At 40.7% G+C, this 14,437-nt stretch overlaps 1 protein-coding gene across 1 annotated transcript in view; it reads left to right on the top strand.

Moving 5' to 3' along the window:
• The first annotated feature begins 1,050 nt into the window (after positions 1 to 1,050).
• The window catches only part of TRIM6 (tripartite motif containing 6), a 38,554-nt gene continuing 25,167 nt past the window's right edge, over positions 1,051 to 14,437 (top strand). The window contains exons 1-5 of the mRNA XM_028515503.2: positions 1,051 to 1,104; positions 1,450 to 1,618; positions 11,401 to 11,883; positions 12,418 to 12,513; positions 13,177 to 13,407. Coding sequence (XP_028371304.2) covers positions 11,452 to 11,883; positions 12,418 to 12,513; positions 13,177 to 13,407 — 759 coding nt within the window. The 5' untranslated portion in view covers positions 1,051 to 1,104; positions 1,450 to 1,618; positions 11,401 to 11,451. The remainder of the gene's footprint in view (positions 1,105 to 1,449; positions 1,619 to 11,400; positions 11,884 to 12,417; positions 12,514 to 13,176; positions 13,408 to 14,437) is intronic.

Raw genomic sequence — 14,437 nt, forward strand, 5'->3', positions numbered from 1 at the left:
GGTGCAGTCACTTTGGAAAAGTGTGGAAGATCTTCAAAGCGGTAAAGACACCAATTTTATTCTTAGGTATGTACCCCAAAGAAATAAGACACCTATATTTACCAAAACAAAAAACAAAACAAAAAACCCCCACAACTTATGCAAGAAAATCCATAGCCACATTATTTATAATAACCCAAAAAGTAGAAAAAAATCAAATATCTAAAAAATAACAAATAATACATATGCAAATGTGGAAAATACATATACTAATATTATTCAGCCATCGAAAGAATAAAGTACTCGTACATGATACAAAATGAATTAACCTTGAAAATGTCATGCTAAGAGAAAGAAGTCAAATAGCCTGACCTTCTGGTTTGACTTGTCTGGATGCCCTCCTCCTGCTCCGTTCCGCTCCCCCAACCCACTTCTCCAGACCAGGTCAGGGTCTTCATCTCAGTGTCCTTGGGGCAGGAAGTTCGGCCTACCTTTCTTTTCAGAACTGCTGTGCCATTGAAACCCTGTAGTCACAGTCCCTAGGCTTTATAAGCTTTGCCTGTGTTCATAATCATCTAAAAACAAACATTTACAGTCTCTCGGTAATATAGGTTAAATTAAATATTGAAGTATAACTTTAAAATATCTGTAATTTTAACTGATAAATTTTCTTTCATTTGGCAAAACATGACATCATAAAGCCATCATTTTGCAAAACACGCCATCGTAATGCCTGATTCTCTCCTATAACTTTAGATATTTTTACTCACTTAGATATTTTAATTAATATATTAATATGGAGTACAGGTGTATTACCTATGTTATTGAACACTGACATGATGTCAGAAAGCCAAAGTAAAGTGAAGACATTTGAGAAATGTCATCTCTGGCTTTCAGGCGTTCTCCAAGGCCTCAGAACTTGTAGTCCAGGAGGAGAACACCTTAGGGCCTGTTGGGACACTGACGACCACACCCCTGAGTGCAGGACCTAAGGCAACGCTGGGCAAATCCGCCCTATCAGCGGCATCTCCTCCTCCCCTTGCCCCGCCTCTTTGAGTCTTTTTGCTTTGGTCGAGGTGGTAGCAGCAGCAAATCTTCGGCTCTGATCCAGGCTGCAGATTCCAGGTCAGTAATCAAGTCCATTTTCAGGCGGACACCGCCATCCCCACTAGTCCTGAGTGCTTGACCTGCCTTCCAGGTTGAGTTGAGAGGGTCGCGGGTGGAAGAGGAGTGAGGGAGACCACTGCAGGTTTGAGTTGACTCTAATTTGGGAAGGGAGCCCAGAAGAGGTGCCTTTGGAGCTAGGAGTAGTAGACTGTAAAGAGTAGTGATAGTTAAACCCTGATTCTGGAAGCTAAAGAATGTGGGGAGGCAGCTCTGGAAGGTCTGGCGAGGAATGACAGCAAACTGGGCCTGGCGTGGATTCAGAGGTCAGCAGCCCCTCCCCCATCTCCTGCCTTTCTGCTCCAGGAAGTGAGCATGGTTTATCCTCCACCCAGGAGGCCCGGACCTCCTCCCTGAGGATCTGGGAGCCGAGCCGGCTCCAGCCGGACCTGCCGGCAGGAGGCGGAGGAGACCTGCTTGTTTCCGAAAGGGGCTGTGCCATGCGCTGAGTGTGCTCCAGAAAAACAGCGCAAAAGTGAGTGCCTTCTGTTTGTCGCAGGATGTGTTTAAAACTCCTTGGCTTGCTCTGTAGTGCCTGATCACCTGGTGCTGCTCACAGCTGGAGCACCCTGGCTTTTCATTCCCTCCGTGTGCCCTTCACAGGGAGATGTCTGCCAGTCCCTGTGAATGGGCCGCTTAATGTCACTTGTGGCACAGGTGACAGCAGTGAAAGAGATGAGGTCCCTTCTACTAGGGAGCTCATAATAGAGATAACTTTATCTTTCCTTTTTATCCTTACAGGGAATGAGCTTAGGGACAACATTTAACCAATCATTCAGTCAAGGCAGAATGTGTGGTTAAGGCCAGGGGTGATGGGTGCTGGCTGCCGTCTGTGTTTCGTTTCTGGCTCAGTTACTCAGACGCGGCTGTGTGACCCCCACCTGTTATTGAGCTTCATTTCTTCCATCTATAAAATGGACGGAGTAATACTTATATCCTACAGTTTTGGTAAGGAGTGAGGCAGAGTCTTAAACACACAGGAGACCATCTGCCAAATAGATAAGCTATTACTGTTACTCAAATGATTAAGTTGTTATGGATAAACTCAATGCCTACCTTTTAAAAATGCACACGTTTTGAAATAGCATAGAGAATAAAATATGGTAAAATGCACGATGATCAAGGAAAATATGACTACTGACATCTAAATAGGTTAAAATACAACAGTTACGAATTACAAGTGGAATTTCAGAGATGCAGGAAAAAAGTCATATTTTATAACTTATCCAGAAAAAATCTCAGTTAATGGGTTATCTAATACTCAGGGAGAAGAAACCTGTGCAGGACAATATTGTAAGAATTTGCAAAGTTAATGTTTTTGAAGTGAAGTTTAAAATATTTGGAGCTGATAATGTGCCAATTCAAATACTTGTGGAGCGCCAATTGTTAGATAATCAATTTTAGATAACAGGTTAAAGGAAATATAATCCTACGTGAAGATGAAATTATTGTTCTGCAAGCACAAGAAACCCAATTTATTTTATAAACATAGTTGCCACCTGCTTGGATGTTTACTTCACTTTCACTGGAGCTCCTAGCTGGGAGGCAGCTCTGCCCTTGTTATTTCCAATTTATACTCTGAGCCCCAGCCCCCGCTTCCATCCTGGTCCAACCTTTAATAGCTCCTGCCCAGCCACTGACTTTATTATGAAAGCCATTTTGATACTGAATTTTAACCTATTCTAATAGATCTCAATATCAGTCCGTTCTCTGCCTTGCCCCATCCCCACCCTCACCTTCAACCCTGCCTCACCCTTTTCTAGCTATTTTGCACCCTAAATTGCATCTACTTGGGAAGGAGGCTGCCTTACCTGAGGCACTGCTTCTGAAGCTTTAATGTGCATATGAATCCCTGAAGATGCTCAAGTGCAGAGACTGAGCTGGTTCTGGTAAATGCCTAGAGATCCTGCACAAATAGCTCCACTAGATGCCAGTGCTTCTAGTTAGCAGACCCCTTGGCTTTATTCAGGTTTTTCTGATTTAACTGTTCCCACTCGGTCAGGAATTGTCCTCTTTCATTTGCTAATTTGTTCATCAGGGCTCTAGGACCTCAGGCTGTGGGTTCTGCTCTCCTCACTGAGCCAGACTGGCATCTCTTTCCATTCACACTGCTTTTGAGACCTGACCTCAGTCAAAGACGCAGTTAGCCTTCCATGTCTCTTCAGTGGGCTTCACTCAACTGCAGCTGGTGGTCAAGGGCCTGCTGGTGTGAGGAACAGGGTTACTCAAACCCTTGTTAATTGCATTCACTAACTTGTTCTCCTTCACCATTTCTTTTCTCCACCCTCAACTTTATTATACCCTTTGACAAGAGACCACAGCTCTTAAATCATCTTTTTTTCTTAACCCTGTCTTGACTATCCAAAGTGGTGCATTAGTTGGTAAAGAAATATAACACGGCCACATATATAATTTTAAATTTTTCTAGGAGCCTCATTAAATAGTAAGAGGAAATAGGTAAAATTGATTTTATTTTATTTAACTGAATGTACTAGAAAATTATTAGGACATGTATCAGTATAAAACCCTTAATGAGATATTTTAGATTATTTTCTCTTACTAAACCTTTGAATCCAGTACCTATTCTATATTTGTATCTCATTTCCAGCTAGCCACATTTCAAATGCTCCATAGCCACATATGTAACTACCATCATATTTGACAACACAGTTCTAATTGTTGTTTAGAAGCTCAGGAAGCCAAGCTTTCAATTTTTCTCATTGCATTTCTTCTTTTGTTTGTCAGCTCTAATGAGCTATTATTTACATCTACTGAGTTATCAGTTTTAAGCTTTAAGTTCCAGGAGTTGTGACATGTATATAGTTTTGTGACCACCAACATTATGATACATAAAGGACATTTCCATCATCCCCCAAATTTCCTCATGTCTCTTCACAGTTCATCCCCTTCTCATATACCTGGGCCCTGGATTCCACTAATCTGCTTGTGAATAGTATAGTTTTGTCTTTTTTACAATTTTTGTAAATGGAATTATACAGTAACTTTGCTGTCGAGCTTCTTTCACTTTGGATAATGCTTTTGAGATGTATCTTGTATGTTTCAGTAGTTCCATATTATTGTTTTGTAATATGCCATTGTTTGGATGTACCACAATTTATTTATTTACCAGTTAACAGTTTTATGGATTATTTCAAGTTTTGGGTGATTACTGCATTGTATTTATGAAACAAACTCACCCCTAAAAGATCGTGTATACCAAGTACACTTTTGCCTAAAATAAATGTATGTGTATATATTTTTGTTGAAGAAATGTAGTGGGTCTTCAGTTAAAATAGTATGGTATCACCAAAAATTTCTTAAGAGTGGTTTTATATTCCCAGCAATATCCCCCCAAAATTGAGGGCACTGTAAAGAGAGATCCCATATACCCTCTGCCCCCACACATGCGTGTTACCATCCCCCACCAGAGTGGTACGTTTGTTAGACAATAGATGCACTGGCACTGATACAGCATAATCATCCATAGTCTATGGTTTGCATGTTCTGTGCCTTCTGTGTGTTTGGACAAGTGCATAATGACATTTATCCATCATTATAGTCTCAAACAGTAGTTTCAGTGCCCTACAAATCCTTTGTGCTCCACCTATTCATGTTCTCACCCCAACCCCTGGCAACTGCTGATCATTTCCTTGTCTCCATAATTTTGCCTTCTCCAGTATCATATAGTTGCAATTTTATAGCATGTAGTATTTTTAGATTGAGTTTTTTCACTTAGTAATAGGAATTTAAGTTTACTACATGCTTCTTCATGGTTTCACAGCTTATTTCTTTTTAGAGCTGAATGATATTTTGTTGTCTGGATATACCACAGTTTACTTATCCATTCACGTATGAGGGGCATCATGGTTGCTTCCAAGTTTTGACAATTATGAGTAAAGCTGCTGTATATATCTGTGTTCAGGTTTTTGTGTAGCCATAAGTTTCATCTCCGTTTAAATAACAAGGAGCGTGGTGGCTGGATCATATGGTAAGAGTATATTTAGTTTTGCAAGAAACTACAAAGCTCTCTTCCTAAGTGGCTGCGTGATTTTGCATTTGCACCAGCAGTGAATAAGCGCTCCCGTGGCTCCACGTGCTCACCAGCATTTGGAGCTATGTGCATTCCTGGTTTTGGTCATTCTAATTCTAACAAGTGTATAAGGTCTCTCATTGCTGTTTTAGTTTGCATTTCGCGGATGACATGTGAGTTGGAACATCTTTTCATGTGCTTAATTTGCTGTCTGTATATCTTTGGTGAGGTGCCCTTTAAGGTCTTTGGCTCATTTTTTAATTTGGTTTGTTTTCATACTGTTGGGTTTTAAAGAGTTCCGTGTATATTAGGATGACAGTCCTTCATCCAATGTACCTTTTGCAAATATATTCTCTTAGTCTGTAGTGTATCTTCTTATTCTTTTGACATTATCTTTTGCAGAATGGAAGCTTTTAATTTTAGTGGAGTCCAAATTCTCATTGTTTATTTCATGGATTGTGTCTTTGGTGACATAATGTTATATCTAAAAGCATCACCATACCAAAGATCATCTAGATTTTCTCCTATGCTAACTTCCAGGAGTTTCAGTTTTGTTTTATACATTTAGGTCAATGATGTATCCATTTTGAGTTAATTTTGGTGAAGTGTGTAAGGGTATGTTTAGGTTAATTTTTTTTTTTTCATGTGGATGTCCAGTTGTTCCAGCCCTATCTGTTGAAGACACTGTCCTTGCTCTCGTGTATCACCTTTGATCCTTTGCCAAGACTAGTTGACTGTATGGGGATATATTTCTGAACTTTGTTCTATTTTCCTTTATCTGTTTGTCTGTTCTTTAGCCAATGCCACGTTGTCTTGATTACTGTATCTTTACAGAAAGTCTTGACTTTGGGTAACATCAGTCCTCCAACTTTTTTCTTTTTTTAAAAAATATTATGTTGACTATTCTGGGTCTTTTGCCTCTCCATATAAACTTTAGAATCAGTTTATTGATACCTGTTAAATACCTTGTGGAATTTTCAATGGGATTGCATTAAACCTGTAGACCAAGTTGTAAAGAGTTGATATATTGACATAAACATGAAATAACTCTACTTATGTAGTTCTTTGACTTCGTTCATCAGAGTTTTGTCCTTTTCTTTATATAGAGCCTATACTTGTTTTGCAGATTTATACCCAAGTATTTCATTTTGGGGGTGCTAATGTAATGTGTTGTTTTTCATTTCAAATTGCACTTGTTTGTTGCTGATATAAAGGAAAGCAATTGACTGCAGTCTTACTGAAATCACTTGTTAATTGGAGGAGGTTTTTTTGTTGTTGTTGATGGTTTCAGATGATTATGTTGTTTGTGAACAAAAAGAGGTTTTTTTTCCTTCCCAATCTGTATACCTTCATTTCTCTTTCATACCCCATCACATTAGCTAGAACATTCAGTATGATGTTGAAAGGAGGGTGAGAGGAGGCATACTTCCTTTATACTTGACCTTAGTGGGAAAGCTTCAAGTTCTCATCATTAAACATAATGCTAGTTGCATGTTTTTTGTAGGTGATGTGCTCTTATCAAGTTCAAGAAATTCTCTATTCCTTTTTAACTTTGATTTTATTATAAATAGGCATTGGAATTGTCAAATACTTTTTCTGCATCAACTGATATGATTATGTGATTTTTCTTTTTTTAACATTAATTTATTTTTAAAATTTGAACCAGCCTTGCATGCCTGGGATAGATCTTTCTTGGTCATTGTGTATAATTCTTTTTATACATTGTTGGATTTGATTGGCAAATATTTTGTTGAGGAATTTTGCATCTATGTTAATGAGAGATACTGGTCTGTAGCCTTCTTGCATTGTGCTTATTTCCATTTGCATTTCTCTGATAACATATGATGTAGAGCATCTTTTCTGCTTATTTCCCATCTGTATACTTTCTTTGTTGGTGTCTGTTAAGGTCTGTGGCGCATTCTGTAATCAGAATTTTTTGTTCTCTTATTGTTGAGTCTAATTTACATTCAAGATACTGGTATTAGGTTGTGCTGGGCACAGAATATACAAGTTAGGCACCTCTACTTATCTTCTGAAAGAGATTGTAGAGGATTGGTGTTATGTCTTTCCTAAATCTTTTCATAAAATTCACAGGTTAACTCATTTGGACCTGTTATTTTGTATTTTGGAAGGTTAGTAATTATTGATTCAATTTCTTTAATAGAAATAGGCTTATAAAATTGTCTGTTCTTTTTTTAAATTTTATTTATTTTTTCTTTTAGAGGAGAAGGGAAGGAGAAAGAGGAGAGAAACATCAATGTGTGGTTGCCTCTCTCATGCCCCCCTACTGGAGACCTGGCCCACAACCCAGGCATGTGACCTGACTAGGAATAGAACCTGAAACCCTTTGTTTTGCAGGCTGGTGCTCAATCCACTGAGCCACACCAGCCAGGGTATAAAATTGTCTGTTCTTATGTGAGTTTTAGAAAATTGTGTCTTTCAGGGAATTAGTCCTTTTTATTTAGGTTATCAAATTTGTGGACACAGAATTTTTTATATTAGTCCTTTATTACGCTTTTAGTGTCCATAGAATTTGTAGTAATGAGTGATGTCTCTCCTTTCATTTCTGTTAGTAGTAATTTGTGTCCTCTCTTTTTTCTTATTTAGCCTGGCTGAAGACTTGTATATTTTATTGACCTTTTCAAACACAATTATTTTTAACATTACAATTTATAAAATAGCACTTTTGTTTCTTTTGTAATGCCCCAGTGCCAACATCAAGTTTATCTATTATGAACTCAGCAGTAAGTTCTAATTTTAATCTCATTATAAAGTTAATTGTGCATCTCTTGGGTTAGGTACAGTGCTAACTAAGCTCTGGGAGATGCCCTCATAATCCCAATTTTATAAAGGTGATAGACCCTCATATTCTGGTGTTCTAAGTGAGACTATGTAGGTATGTAGGGTAATATTAAATCAACTAAATGCCCATTGTCCGTACATGTGATTAATTTGGTTAAACATTAGTGTATTAGGTGATAGATAAATGCTGTGTGATACCAGTTAGTTGCTTGATTTCTTTAACCTGTTAACAATTTTATTCTGTACCCTTTATAGAAAAGAGGAATAGGGAGGAAAAGTAAGAACACTGGCTCTGTAGCCTGAGCGCCTGCATTGAATTCCTGGATCTACCACTTGGACTAGCTTCCTAGCCTCTCTGGGCCTCAGTTTATACAACTGTGAAGTGGGGTTAAAGGGAAACTCAGTGGTGTTATAAGGAATTCTTGAGTTGTATTATGTATAATAATTAGATTGTTACCTGATGCATAACAGACTTTTAATACTAACTCTTAGCATTGCTGTTAGTAAACTGGGCAAAGCTGATGAACAGGTCCAGGGCCTGCAAGAGCACCGGCAAACACTAGGTGGAAGCACGAGGTTTTTGTTTTCAACTTGGGTTCCAGGAAATGCCCTGTACTCACCCTGCACAGCTGTGCATGCTGTGTTTCACAGAATGTTTTTCTTATTCGTGGACAGTTTCTTCAGCCCTCCCTTCTGAAAGGGTGTGTTATTCCTGCAGGTAATTTGAGGCTTTTTACTCCCCCAATTGGTACAAATTACAGGACCTTGTTATCTCAGATTATACCCACATTGACCATGTTGTATGTATTTGCTAGGGGACTAGACAAAGAAAAATTATGAAATCACACTTGCTCTCAGCCCTCCTGTGTCCTCTCCTGCACACGAGCGTCACAGTTGGGACCAGGGCACTAATAGTGTGCCTTCAACTATGTGGTGTGTTTGTGAGCTGGGTGTTCTTAAATAGCCCGAACAAGACTTCAGTTAGGCAAGCAGAACGTATGGCTTCCAGTGAAAGTGATTCATTGCTGGAATGGTAAAAAGAAAAAGAGAGAGAGAGAACTAAAAAAAATTCTCAGTGTGTTATAAGACAACAGTAGTGTAATTTAACTACAGAAAACTTCCAAGAACAGCCTTTATGAGAATAAAGATGCGTTTCAGTAAGGACATTGATCTTAACATCCTCAACACAGACAAAAGATAAAGTTAGAATAAGCTCTAGCACCTTGAGTGTCTACCCAAGCAAGCTTCTAGATTTCTTGTTCCAAAGCTAGAGACTGATATATTCAGGATTCAGACCTAATAGAATTGTGGGATTACAGTATATAATGCCTGTAAAGAATTCAGCCATTACCTAGCACAAAAGTGATCAGAAAGTGGTATCTATGATTATTTTCTGCCTTTCTTCCACTCTTCCTTAACACAAATATTTTCATGCATACATACTTGTCTGAATAGTCTGAATTAATGATTGTTTTTGTCTAATGTCTTCGAAAACAGGTTTGCCCCCTGTGGAAGTCTAAATGGTATACCTCCTTGTAGAGTACTCTTTATTTCATTCATTGTTACTTCCCCAGGCCAACTGTGGTAACATGCTTGACTCTTAGATCGTCTCCCTTGGCGTGCCTGTGTAAAAGCTGTGAATGGGGAGAATTCTGAACCAGAAGACACAAGCTAGCCTACTCCTCATTTTTTTCTTTCCTCATTCATTTTTTTGTTAATATATAATTCAAATGCCATAAAGTTCATCCTTAAAAGATGTGCATTTTAATTTTGGGGGGTATAATCACCAAGCTGTTCAACCAGCACCACTGTGTAATTCCAGAATATCTCATCACCCCTAGAAGAAACCCCAGACCCAGTAACAGTCACTTCCCATTTAATATAAATGAAGTAGTATAATATGTGGCTTTTGTGTTTGGCTTCATTCACTTAGCATAGTGTTATCAAGGTTCACTGATGTTGTGGCATGGATCAGTACCTTATTCCTCCCTTCCCTCCATTTTTACACTTTTCTCCTGCTTTTCCAAAGTGCTGTAAGACCTCTTTGTCCCAGCCACTCCACCTGTATGTGTAACTTCTCCTCAAGTCTTTTTTCTGTGGACTGTTCTATCACTAGAATGTATGTTCCTCCACCTGTGCCCTCTTTCCCCCACACATGGGCCCCCTAAGGGTTCCATCAAAGTTTATGAGAAGCCCTGGTGAAATTTCCTTCTCAAATGAGAACTCTCCTATTTTCACACTCCTAAAACACCAGGCCTGTGCCTGACTTATACCACCTGTACCTCTTAACTTTCTGCTTAAAATTAGGAGGTTGAGGACAGAGCTTTGAACTAGGAATGTGGATGTGTTAAGTTATGCCAACTCTACAACTTACAAGATGTGTGATTTTTATAAAGTCATTTAATTTCTCTATTTCTTTATCAAAGGGCCAAAAATATTCTTATTTATTCCAAGTTTTCCTATGAGGGATGAAGAAAACGGGAATGTGATTTAGCAGTGGAATGAGGGAAAGAAAGCAGTGTAAATCACAACTGGTTATAAAAGTGTTAGTTGTAAAAATATTACCTCACGTTATTATGGTCATTGTTTCTTCGGGGTTCTGGGGTAGGGGTGAGAGGGCTCTGTGTAGAACAGAGTCCTCACAGTAAATGATACCCTTCGATCTTGGAGATTAGATACTGAGAGCCTTGCCCCAGTGATGGCAAAGAGAAGTGTAAAGGCTCACGAGAAAGGCCTAATCTGTGGAGGAATGAGAAAGTCGCAGGTTTTTATTATTAAAAGTTGAGGACTAGTAGGGTGGACAGTGTGGTAGATGGGAGGATACAGTAGCAAACAAAAACAAGGTCTCTGATCCCATGGACCCTATATTCTGGTGAGAGTTCACACTATTGAAGGTATATAGTAGGTGGTGATAAGAAGAAAAATCCAGCAGGTAAGTGTATTGAGAGTGATTGTGTGGGCAGCTGAGCCTTAGCTAGGCTCAACAGAGCAGGCCCCTGTGATAAGAGAACATGAAAGGAGAGAGTTGAATGAAGTCAGAGTCTTGCAGATATCTAGGGGAAGCAGTAACAGCAAGTGCAAAAGTCCTGAGACAGCAGTGTGTTTTGGTGCTTTTAACATTGAAGGCGTGTTTTGGTGGACTAAGAAGAGGTCAGACAGATGGTGTCTCATACAAGGCCACTCCTTTCCAGGGCCTCCATTTGTCCCTCCATCCAGTAGGAGCAAAAGGAAATTATAATCTTTGCTCTGGTGAGGTTGCAAATTCATGCCTAATATGAGCTGCGGTAAAGAATGTGTTTGAAATTAGAATGAGAAGCCCTTGTTACCCAAAGTGTCTGACTTCTTAATCCAGGATAGTCAGGATCCCTTTTTTTTTCTCCCTCATTTTCTTACTCTGACCCTATTTTGTTTGCATATCTACCCAGGATTCTGTAAGCACCTTAGAAGCCAGGCCTGGGCAGTCAGGGGCCAGAAGAATGGCTGCACTGACTTCAACAGTACTGGTGGACATACAAGATGAGGTGACCTGCCCCATCTGCCTGGAGCTCCTGACAGAACCCCTGAGCATAGACTGTGGCCACAGCTTCTGCCAAGCCTGCATCACAGAGAATAGCAAGGAATCGCTAATTGGCCAAGAAGGAGAAAGCAGCTGTCCTGTGTGTCAGGCCAGCTACCAGCTCAGGAATCTGCGGCCTAATCGGCACCTGGCCAACATAGCAGAGAGGCTCAGAGAGGTGGCGTTGGGTGCAGGGAAGCAGCTGAAGGTGATCCTTTGTGCACATCATGGCGAGAAACTCCAGCTCTTCTGTAAGGAGGATGGGAAGCTAATTTGCTGGCTTTGTGAGCGGTCCCAGGAGCACCGAGGTCACCACACGTTCCTCATGGAGGAGGTTGCCCAGGAGTACCAGGTGGGAGCCCACATGGAAGGAAAGTAGGGAGGAACAGAGTTCTTGGCAGGAAACTTAATTTCTAGTTTAATTCCTTTGTAGTCCTCTCATTTAGCTAGAGGAATGAATCTAGAGAATTTTAAACTCCCTCTGGCCAAGAGGAGAGACTTTACATCTTCCTTGCTATGCAGGATCAGCTCTGCAGGCCTTTTGACTCAAGAATGCTGCTAGGGGCAAAGAAGAGGTTTGGTGGATTAAGCAAGGGGGGTATGTTATGTTGGCAATGAGAATAAAAGACTGAAGTGATCAGGTTCTTGCCCTGGGAGGAGAAAGAATTATCCTGTTCCCACTGGTGTCTGTTCCTGTATATAAAAGATAGTTTGACTTTCTTTGTTTTTTTGTGTGTGTGCGTGTGTGTGTGTGTGTGTGTGTGTGTTTAATCCAGAGCAAGACAGGCTTCTTATGAGATTAGCATACTCTGTCCCATTCATTTCTTGTCTGGTCACTGAGACAATTTGACACTGTACCCTGCTTGACTCGGTGTGTTTCTTCTAGGAGAAATTCCAGGAGTCTCTGAAGAGGCTGAGGCAAGAGCAGCAGGAAGCTGAGAAACTAAAAGCTGTTATCATAGCAAGGAGGACATCCTGGGAAGTAAGAGAGACTGTTCCTGATGGTGTCTTGGGAACCAGGGCAGGGAATGGGAGCCAAGGGCAAAGAAACCTGGTCCTGTCTATTCCCAGCTTGGCTAGAAGGGCTTCCCTTTGCCTAGTCCTTCACTACAACCCTTCCAAAGAAGGTTACTGTTCTTGGTGCCGGGCTGGGAAGAGGAAAGGGATATTTAGAGAATGAACCCATCAAAAGGGAATTCAGCAATTTTTGTTTGTTTGTTTTGTTTTTTAATGGCAATCGTATAAGAAAGGGAACATGGCCGTTAGCATACAGTTTCAAGCTCTGAAACTTGGAAAGACAGGTTAGGCGCAGGCTAGTCATTATTGCCTTCACACTCAGAGTTGGACAGGGAGGCTGATTCAGAGGCCTGAGAGGCCTGGGAGGATGCTTGAAATCTAAACCTCACCCAGGAATCACAGTGTATATCTAGGAAGCCTTGATAAGGCTGCCCGAGGCTAATGTTCTGGGAAGAGTGGAGGGTAGAATTGAAGAACCAGGTTTTGCAGGACTTTCTTCCCCTTCATGCCTCCTCTTACCAGTGAGACCCGGCCAGAAAAGTAGTGCTGAGTCTGACTCCACACCCTTTAGAGGGGAAATCTTCAACTCCACAGACTAGCAGCCTTTTTCTCTTCCATGAACTTGAAGAACCAGATGGAACCTGAAAGACACCGGATCCAGGCAGAGTTTAATCAGTTGAGAAGCATCCTGGACAAAGAGGAGCAGCGGCAACTGAAAAAGCTGGAGGAGGAAAAGAAGAAAGGGTTGAGTATTATAGAAGAGGCTGAGGATGAGCTAGTTCACCAGAGCCAGGCACTGAAGGAGCTCATCTCAGATCTGGAACGTCGGTGTCAGGGGTCCACAATGGAACTGCTGCAGGTAAGACTCATGAAGGAGTGCCCAATCCGAGAGACAGGGCAAAGAGAGACTAACTTTCCTGTCCTCCTGACATGGGACTCGTATCCTTGTGGGGGCATGGAAAAAATTCCTTCCACCCTGGAGTGTCTCTTTTTTTTTTTTTTTTTTAAGATTTTATTTATTTATTTTTAGAGAGGGAAGGGAGGGAGAAAGAGAGAGAGAAACATCAATGTGTGGTTGCTGGGGGTCATGGCCTGCAACCCAGGCATGTACCCTGACTGGGAATTGAACCTGCGACACTTTGGTTCGCAGCCCGCGCTCAATCCACTGAGCTACGCCAGCCAGAGCTTGGAGTGCCTCTTCTTACTCAGCAGTGCAGAGGTCATGAATAAAGCATAGGTAACTAGAAGTATAGCTGCTAAAAGAATCTTGCTTTTATTTATTATGTAGAAAAGGTGGTCCAAAAGTTCATTTAATACTGCAGAGAAAATCTACTGTATCCAGTGATAGTCTATGGCAGCATTAATTAGTCTTGGAATTATTGATATTTTGGGCTAGAAAAGTTGCTGTGAGAGGCTGTCCTGTATGTTGTAGGATGTAGCAGCACCCCTGGCCCCTACCTACTAGATACCAGTAGCACCCACCCACAGCTGTGATAACAAAAAAAACCCTCTAGACGTTGCCAAATGTCCCTTGGGGGAATATCTCCCACCTCCTCCCTGTTGAGAATCACTGGCCATTGGGCACCTGTTCTCTATGAAACTCTTTTGGGATTTGTCATGTACTTTCACCTGTACTTGACGGCTTAGTCACTGGTAAACACATACCAAACTCAAGTTTACTCAGACAGAGATTCTTGTGTAATCACCAGCCTTTCTTTGCTTTCACTCTCTTCTCTAGGGCAGAATCATTTAACACATTGTAATCGGAGTTTGAACTGGTCTTTTAAGATCCAAAGAAGACTGGGCACTGGTGTGTGTGTATGTAGGTCAACACAGAGAAGGATGTCAAATCTAGAGAGATTTGATGGTGGAGATTGAACTGAGGTTGA

Source organism: Phyllostomus discolor, chromosome 6, assembly GCF_004126475.2.
Source record: "Phyllostomus discolor isolate MPI-MPIP mPhyDis1 chromosome 6, mPhyDis1.pri.v3, whole genome shotgun sequence".
In the NCBI taxonomy this organism is placed as follows: domain Eukaryota; kingdom Metazoa; phylum Chordata; class Mammalia; order Chiroptera; family Phyllostomidae; genus Phyllostomus; species Phyllostomus discolor.